Raw genomic sequence first — 9,986 nt, 5'->3', positions numbered from 1 at the left:
ATATGAAGAGGTGGATCCAAGTTTTGCGATTTGGGACATGTAGGGAAAAGAAGGTTAAAGGTTCGGAAGAAAAATAAACTATTAACTGCATTTTATAATATTCTAAGGTTGGGTTATTATCCTGCGAGTTGATAGCGGTCGAAGGTTTAACTTTGCCAGTATCCGATGCGCAGTCAATGTGACTATGGAAAGTGGGTGATGAAGTAGACCAAATATGTCTGTCTGTTGGTTTTTGACAGGAAATGAGGTTTTATTTATTTGAGTTATTTTATGGAGGTTGGGATCTATGTCTAAATTTTCTGTCCGTTTGCTTGTTTGTATCAAAACATGTTTCTTTCCATTACACCACATAAACGGTTACCGAAATGCAGAACAGAAACGTTCGGTTTATGCAGGTTCTAAGGTCACTGGATGAAAACAGCGGAATCGTGGACGTATTCCACTCGTCAGGTAATGAAAATCATTGATATATTATGGATGCCTCATTGCTAAAACTACTTTTCTCCTGTACAGGACGCCCTTAACAAATCCCCATGCAAAAATGTCTAAGAGGTTAAAATGTGGAGAGCGAGGTGGCCAGACGGTAGAATGCTTCTCTTCCAACTCAACGTGCTAAGTAACCAACAGATTATGAAATGACAACTATTCCATATATACCAGGTGCTCCGACAGCATCGTACTGTAGACTTACAAGTGTCCCGCATGCATTAATGATGAATAGGATGACCAATAACTGATTTTCACAGGCGTTTTATTGCCAGCAGGTTAGTTACGTTAGAATATAAAGAGATAGCAACCAGACAGCCACTCGCTGCAAGTTCAGCCGCGCTTACCCGTCAAATGCACTCCCTTGCGTTATTGAGCCTCGTTTCCAAACACTCCGTAATAGGATGGTGTTTGGTACAGTAGCACTAGAGTTGCTTTCAACATATCGACAATACCTGGATTGTTCAGTAACAACAAGAAAAACAACAGAAATAACTTCAATCTATGAAAAATTTGGTCGAAATGCAACCGAAGCTCGCAGACGGTATGAACAGGAGTTTCGAAATAGCCACCTGCCTTCTCTACACGTATTTCGCCGAACAGAGTTGGAATTAAGAGCTAATGGACAGTTCAAGGCACCTAGCACATACAATCAGCATTTAAGTAGAGTACGTACGTGTATGCATTAATTAATTAATTGAAAATCCCCAAGCCTATCTCCAGTCATTCGACCGGGTCAGGATAGAATGAATGAACCCCCATCTAGCGGCGAGGATAGGATTTATACCGGCTACCGAAGCCTGCCGCACTCTTCTGGAGAAATGGTTATTGACTGACATATGAAATGATATTGGAGAGTGTCGTTGGAATGAAAGAAGAGTGAAACTGGAGTAGCCGGAGAGGAATCCTGTCCCACCTCCGTTTTGTCCAGCACAACTTTCACATGGAGTGACCGGGATTTGAACCACGGAACCAAGCGTTGAGAGACCAGTGCGATGCCGCCTAAGTCACGGAGTCTCTACATTAATGAATTAATAAACTTAATTTTCTACACCATTGGCTTAATTAAAATGCACCCTGTTACTGAACGGGTGTGGTAAAATGACTGCCATTTGTTTCACATCCGAAATACAGGCCGTTGTAGCGCTCCTTGGGTAAACCAGCGACTAGGCATCCCATTCATCACTAGTGCGTGTGGAACATGTATAAGTAGAAAGTACGGGGCTGGAGGCCACCAGATGTAGGTAGACAATGTCCGAGATTTGAATGTCAACATTTCCTGTCACAGGCGAGTCGTAAGTCGCGCATCTGCGTGGATGGCACGAAAAAAGCTTCAGAATAAATCTGGGTATGAAAGGGGCACACCAAAATTAAATGTATCGCGAGGAGTAACTAAATACAATGCGATTTGCCGATTCTTTTCATGGAGACCATAGTCAAAGGACGTGAAGTAAACGTTACCATCTCGTAGATACCTCCTGGTTTCACATTCCAGCTGGACGGTACCCCACGTCACTTCCACGGATAAATTACCATATTTATGAGTTTTCGTGCTCTATGGGTAGGAAATGGATCATTCTACAGCCTGGCTTCCTCGGTCTCCAGATTTGACCCTCTTGGATATTTTTAATTGGGGATTAATTAAGGACTTCGTATACAGGAAACAATTCGAAATCTACTTATAATTAAAGTAGATGAGCTAATAACACTTATAAACACGCTACAGGAGCTTGAATATCTCTTACATGTTAGTATAACTACAAATAGGGCCCGCACTATAGGGTATAAAGGTGGATAAAACCGTTCCGAGTGACTATGTACGAGGTTGGAAAATTAAATTAAATGTAATTTATATTATACGAATTAATTATATGCATATATTTTTGTATGCCTCTAGTTCTTACACTTTGTAGCGCCTTCCATTATATGTTAGTCTTCTCAAGTATGAGTAAAGTAACCTGAAAAATTATTTGAAATAATCTTCAGTAGTGTTTGAGTCATGATGTACAAGGTGATTTACCTAAAAGTACCACGATGAGTACTTCCGAAACGAAATGTGCAAATGATACGCTGTTTTCACAGACTGAAAAAATATACAGGAGTCGCAAATATAGTCCATGAAGCGATTCCATCAGTGCTTCGTATCAGAGAACATAACTCACTCCTCGAAAAAACCTACATCCCTTATTGGAGTACTGTACAGAAATGTTTCGATTACGTACAATTTGTAAATCCAAAACCTAATACCGTCGGGGTCGGAAAACGACAAGTGTTGGCCAATGTAGCCGGGACAGGGAACGTTAAAGTGAGTAGCCTAACAGAAGTAAGTGAAAACAAGGCCAGGCTCAGCTTAGGGAACCGTGTTCGCTAACACTGCCTCCCAAGTTAAAAGCGCCTGGTTCTACCAATAAGTCAATTCATACGGCAGACATTCAGGGGATAACGTGGATCTATTCTAATACCCCCACCCACAGGGGTGCCGACTACGAGTTCTCATGATAAGTCTGGCATTTCTTCCACTTACATTTGCATGCCTCTTCAATTTCATCTTTCCTGCCCATTCTCCATGAATCACTCGTTGTCATCTTTCTAGTTTCAAGATTGCTGTGGCCAGCACATTCATATTATGTGATTACGTGTTTTAAAACTATTATTAATTTCAGATTAGAATGCTTGAAAATGCGTCTATGTTATAGGATGAATCTGAATGCTATTGAATTTATTTCTATTAAGGTAGTGAGAGGAAAATTGTTGGGGTCATTTGGAATAAGAAATTAAAGAGAGAAGGGTTATATTTCATCAGATGAGTAACTTTATTTCTTGTGGTACATTATTAGAAAGGGATCGTACCCGCTGTTAAAACCAGCCACGAATAATGGACTCAATTTCATCAAACATTTGCATCCATTTCGGTTTCCTCACGTCGTCTTTTGAAAAGTACTCCCTCATCCTGTCAGGTTCACAGTGGGACAGTCCTGTAACAAGTAATAAAATACTTAGACGTATTATGAACATAAGAAATGGACCAAAATTGTGACACATGGAGAGCCTTGTCCTGCCAAGTAGACTGCTGCTCAGCCTGTAGACATTAACATTTCCATAGTTGAAAGTGACATCCGCAGATGCATTACTTGACTTTTCTGACCACGGTAGTAGTTAATTTGAATAAATCCCTCTATTGTAAGAAGCGATTGGAAGGTACCCTAGCGAAGTGTGGCAGTGCTTCTACTTGAACTTGTGTAAACCCCTCACTTTGAAACATTGCGTTGTGATCTCCCTTGGTCAATACCAAGGGTATTACTTTTGTGGCACTAGAGAGTCTTTTACTTTCACACCCTTCATGGTCCCTGCGTTCCTTTTGCCCGTCGTTTTCCATTTTCACACCCGGAAAATGCTGAAGATGTACCTTAATTAAGGCCTTCTTACCACTCCTAGCCCTTTCCTATCCTATCGTCGCCATAAGACCTATCTGTGTCGGTGCGTTGTAAGAAAATTGTAACAAAAAACATCTTTTGCTGATCCATTCGTTCTCCAGAAGTCAGACATCTTCCATATTTTCCTCTGTTCACTGTTAAGCGGGTGTGGTTACCTATTGTACTTCCCCTAAAACTAATAATCACCGCTGCATATTCCACCACAACTCTGCTGGTCAGAATTTGTTCTCTTTCGCTCCTGGCGATATCGGAATTGTTGAGGCCCAGTTGCATTACATACCTTTCGTGGCAGTTCTCTTTCCTTTCCCGATCCCTTCAGTTAAAACGTGTAATTACAGTAAGTTTTGGTTAGCATTTCCGAGATAGGGAGAAATCTGTAGTTTATATTTTGCTGAATATTGTAGTGTTTGAGGAGTCTATGTGAGTAAAACAGCATTGTATGAAGTATTCATTGAGGGTCGGATTTCCGTCCTTTCCTATTTCTGGTAAGTGTTAAGGGCGATGGTTCCATTGTTTAATTTCCCAATAGAAAATAACTGACAGTTCCAGGTGCATTCCTTATGAGACCTAGTGTTTACAGTTCACTATCCCCTGGTAAGGATTGTAACAAGTTTGTACTTTAATTTTGTCTCAGTCTAGCTCCAGGTTTTGACAATAATAAAGTGACTGAGGTGCGGGTAATGCTAACAAATGCATTCCTTAAGCTGGTTAAAGCGGATAAACACTCGCGATAATGTACATTTCGAGCTTCTAGCGAACGGTGGTACAGCTCGTCCCCGGAGTGGTAAAGCCTTAAGGTCGCACAGACAAGATCTGGTCAGGTAGATTCCCAGCCGCGTTTCGGTGTTGGGGATCCGCCCTCGTAATGAGTTGCCGTCCTCCGCGCTGTCGCCATCGCTTATAATCTTAGCATGCACTTGTCTTGAGCGCGAGGAGCAACCTGACTGTGATATCGAACGTACTTGTCTGTACAGCCAATGCACTTGTACTTCTAAGTGCAACTGTGCAACTGTGTACTTGTAAGGACGTACAAAGAGCAGTTGTCTTTTTGCACTTGTAATTGCAGCATCTCTAACAGGAAAACTAAGTCGATGACGGAAGAGACGACACAGCTCAGGCCGGAAGTACGACCCAAGATGGAGTTCAGCTTCACCCCGGGTTTCACGGACCCTGCTCGCAGTACTTCGGCTCTACTACACAGATGTTGAGGTGCGCCGGGTCGTCAGGCTGTTGGAATTGTACGCCAACAACATGGGTGGAAGCTCACCCAGCCAAGCCATCGTATTCTTCCTCCCGCGGGGCTGAAAATCCGGACCAGAGACCAGAAGGATCTGGACTTCGACCAGGGAGTCTTCGCCAGCACCTGACAGCTGGTTCGTATCCCCGACGTGCGGTGTAAATCTGTAAGACCGGCTCTCATCATCCCAAGGAAGACAAACACCGTCGCCACGCAGACATCCAGGAGGCAGAGGCACCGGCAGGTGGGCAGGACTCGTGCAATTCGGCGGCCGCGGAACTCATGACTGCTTCTCTTTCCATCGAGCGAGTTGCCGTGAGGTTAGGGCGCGCAGATTTAAGCTTGCATCCGTCGGTAGCCCTAAAGATGGTTTTCTGTGGTTTCCCATTTTCACACCAGGAAAATTCAGGCTGGGACTGTACAGTACCTTAATTAAGGCACGGTCGCTTACTTCTCACTCCTAACCCTTTCCTATCCCATCGCCGCCATAAGACCTATCTGTGTTGGTGCGACGTAAAGCAACTTGTGAAAAAATCCTCTTTCCAGCTATGCTTCGATTGTAATACTACAATTAAAATGCCACATACATTGTACCGTAACCTTAGCCAAAAATCACTACCAGAATAAACAAAAACTCACGACTGCTCAACACAGACTAAGGCAATGCGGTAGGTGCATGATATTGCTGAGTGCGTGAGTCAACCACCTCTCCATTCCTCGCAATTCCAGTGCGAACTTCCTTCTTGCATTCTTTCTTATGCGGTCGTGGTGTGGTGATTATTGTTTTAAGAGGAAGTACAACTAGGCAACCATCCTCTATGTAACAATAATCAGAGAGAGAGAAAAATGGAAGGGATCCGACACTTCGAAAAATGAAGGTATCCCCCAAGAAAAAGGCAAGGGCCGCGAAGGGCGTGAAAAGAAAGCCCCTCTAGGCCTCGAATCTTCTAATACCGTCGGGGTCGGGAAAGCACAAGAGTTGACCTAGGAAGGTCGGATAGGTTAGATGAATGTGAGGAGCCTGGCACATGTAAGTGGTAGCAATGGGAGGATTCAGCTAAATACCCCTTGGCCGCCAACTTACGCTCCAAAGTTAAGAGCCCCTGGGACCCCATTTAGTTGCCCCTTACGGCAGGCAGGGGATACCATGGGTATTATTCTAATGCCCCCACACACAGAGGGGTCCTTCTTATGCTACTCAGTACTGTAGTTCACTAAATCACTACCCAAAAATATGAACTTGTCATACGCATTTAAAAGAAAGTAATCTCCGGAAACCAGTCCAGATATCTGAGGATTCGGATACCAGAGGGCGTACTATAATAATAATAATAATAATAATAATAATAATAATAATAACAATAATAATAATAATAATAATAATAATAATAATAATAATAATAATAATAATAAAGGAAAATCATCACAGTTACAATAGTAATATCATGTACTGGTGTTATTCGTAAAAGCTTGAGCAGCTCTCTGGCCGCAATAAACCTGCATAATCACACTTACGTTGAAGTGCAGAAAAATACACACATTGCGAGATCATTTCTAGGAACGACTTTTCCTGTGAGTTACACTTAGCAGCATGGAGAGTCAAGCCGCGGTTCCGCTGATACAGATTCCCAAAAGGGGAGATAGAAGAAGTGTTTAGGCACACCACCTGTGCACATCCGTTGTATATATGGATCTAGCAATTATTTCTGTTGTAAATACACTAACAGAAATGGAAAGTGTTATACCATGAAGTACCACTCCGATATTTATCAAACTTTGTTGATATTCACCACATAAGAGGTATGAAATGATTAAACTTCCAGCCCATTCGGAACTGTCCACCACCACCATCATCAGTATGAGTTATGACCCCCACGGGCACGAATACACTTTTGTATTCGGTGTGCCATGGAAGCGAACAGCCCCCGAAAGTCTTCTTGAGGTATTTCTTATCCTGTCTAAAACACATGCTGTGTCAGTTCATGAAGTTCAGGTCGCTCAAGGATCCATACATTCCCAAAGGCGTACGAAAACCGTCCTGTTGCCATATCCAATTGCTCCCCACAACCATGATTCCAAGAGTTGGAGAGGTATGCGCCTCGATAACCTCTTCTTCCCGTGCCTTTACCCAGGTCGTCTACGGACATGTTTACATCGATCTGACCACCACAAACAGTAGCGATACTCTTCAGTGAACACCAAAGAATGCCACTCGATGTCCCAGTTGTCTGTGGTTTGGTGTCAGCGGTAAACAACGCATGGCAACTCGAGATCTCAACCCAGCTTCCAGTAATCTGTTCCCGAAGGTTCGTGGTGACACTCAGCCTGTGACAACTGCCCGGAATTCAGCTGTTGTTATCCGTCTGTTCGTCAGAGCCAGCCGACGAATCCTACGATCTTCTCGTGGTGTAGTCCTTCTAGAAGGACCCGCGCCTGTTCTTCTTGCCACACTGTTGTCCTGAGTCCCTCTCATCACTACTTGTTCTGCAGTCATTGCACTACAGCCAACTGTCAGGGCAATCTTTCGGTATGTCGTTCCCATACCCCTCATGCCAATGATTCGACCTTTCACAAAGTTCCAAAGATGGCGGCAAGTTGCCCGTGTACCTCCTCTAGACATGCTATGTTACTATCTCCGATTGAAATAATTTATTTGGGTGAAAATGAAATGCTGATAATGTACCAAGAACTGAAAGATTACTTATTGAAAAGTGACTAATTAACTTTAATTGATTCCGCGAATGCTTGCTGCAATTTAATCAAACGCTCACCGATTTCAGACTCGTTCATTTGGACATCCTTCTGAAATGGGATACTTCCGTGGGTGTTGGATTCTTTCATCTGGGACGCTTACCTATTCATCCTAATATTGGCCTGCCTGTTTCGTGCGTCAATCAAGAGTGTAAAGACGTCTCTAACAGTACCACTCCCTATTACGCCAATATTTACAATGCAGATATCAATTCAAATAAATTAACCCACCACGGGTATTTTAGACTGGAGAAAATTCCAAAATCAGAATTTTTCCTAATTAAAATGTTCTCTCTCTAGATCTAAATATCTAACTATGCCTGAATGAGATGCAATAGGTCTCTTGCCCATTCTGAACTGGAAAATATGACTACAACTAGCCGAATGAAGTAGCTAGCCATGAATTAATATACAAAGTGGGGTGCACGGAAGAAGCCTCCCCGAAGATTGTATAAATTACGCTATGAAAAATCAGTACAATCGGGCGCACCCTGGGCAACGTTGCAAATTAGCAGCGGCGGATTCTTCCACTACCGGTCAACACAGAAGTAGTAATCCTCCTAAAGGGTCTTTTTTAAGACCACTTGTTATAGTCCCGATAAACATTGAGGGTTTTTCGTGTGCCAAAGAGACCTTATTGGCTGACTTGTGTAAGGAATGTAAATGTGACATTCTTCTAGTGCAAGAGACTCACCGGGGCTACAACAGCCATCTACCCAAAATCGCAGGCATGGAGCTTGTTCTGTAAAGGCCCCATGATAAATACGGCAGTGCCATTTTCACCAGACCAAACCTAAATATCACATCAACCTCACTAACTGAACGGGATGACATCGAGATTCTTTCTGTATGTACGCCACACTTTAGCGTTACTTCTGTATACAAGCCTCCTAATTTTGACTTCACGTTTGAAGAACCTACTAACTTTAAGTACCAGGGCGTAAATTTCATCCTTGGTGATTACAACTGCCGAAGCACATCTTGGGGATACCCAGATTCAGATACCAATGGAGATAAACTGGAAACCTGGGCAGAGAATCATGATCTTCATCTAATTCATGATCCAAAGCTACCAGCATCCTTCAATAGCGGTCGGTGGAAGAGAGGCTACAACCCTGACAATAGTTTCGTGTCATCAAAAGTTGCTGGGAGTTGTGTGAAGATGATGGGTAAGCCCATCCCATCTACCCAACATAGACCTGTAATCTGCAAAGTGAATGCCATGGTAGTGCCAGAGGAGGTACCTTTCAAGCGAAGGTTTAATTTTCAGAAGGCCAATTGGGAAAGATTCACAAACGAGCTTGATATAGAAGTTGCCAAGATCCCACCGAAACCTGAGATGTACGAGGCATTTGTCAAATGCGTCCAGACAGCCTCTAGAAGGACCATTCCAAGAGGTTGTAGAACAAATTACATACCAGGAATGACTGATGACAGCAAACAGCTGATGAACCATTACAAAGATCTTTTTGAGGCTGACCCATTTGCTGATGAAACTATCCAGGTTGGTGAGGAATTGCTGCAAACTATCTCAGCAAATCGCAAAGTTAAGTGGACCTCACTGGTAGAGAATCTGGACATGAAGTTGAACAGTAGGCGAGCCTGGAATCTCCTGAAAAACCTCAGCGGTGATCCAACAAAACCTAGAAACTTCACCACAATTACAGCAGACCAGATTGCAACCCAGTTACTCATGAACGGGAAGATTAAAGGTCGAAGTACACGGGAGCAACTGTAACGAACCCCAGGAAGTGAGAACCATAATCTCCAAGAACCTTTCACCTTGAATGAACTAGAGTCTGTCATCTCCACCTTGAAATTAAATAAGGCTGCTGGCATGGATGATATCAGAGTAGAACAGATCAAGAAATTCGGCAGGACTACTCTGCAATGGCTGCTTACAATGATTAATGAGTGTGTATCTAAGCTTTATATTCCCAAGCTCTGGAGGAAAGCTCGAGTGGTTGCACTACTTAAGCCTGGTAAGGAGCCAAACAATCCTAAAAACTTTCGCCCAGTATCATTGTTATGTCATTGTTTCAAGATCTTCGAGTGCCTAATCCTTAACCGGATTAGTG

General features: G+C 43.0%; 1 protein-coding gene across 2 annotated transcripts in view; it reads right to left on the bottom strand.

Annotated features, from left to right (window-relative positions):
- Nucleotides 1-3,275: 3,275 nt before the first annotated feature.
- The window catches only part of LOC137501180 (putative serine protease F56F10.1), a 519,998-nt gene continuing 513,287 nt past the window's right edge, over nucleotides 3,276-9,986 (bottom strand). For both annotated transcript variants that reach the window (XM_068228040.1, XM_068228041.1), the window contains exon 9: nucleotides 3,276-3,461. In XM_068228040.1, coding sequence (XP_068084141.1) covers nucleotides 3,343-3,461 — 119 coding nt within the window. In that variant the 3' untranslated portion in view covers nucleotides 3,276-3,342. The remainder of the gene's footprint in view (nucleotides 3,462-9,986) is intronic.

The sequence above is a fragment of the Anabrus simplex genome, chromosome 6, assembly GCF_040414725.1.
Source record: "Anabrus simplex isolate iqAnaSimp1 chromosome 6, ASM4041472v1, whole genome shotgun sequence".
Taxonomy (NCBI): Eukaryota; Metazoa; Arthropoda; class Insecta; order Orthoptera; family Tettigoniidae; genus Anabrus; species Anabrus simplex.
This window is presented reverse-complemented; position numbering and strand designations above follow the sequence as displayed.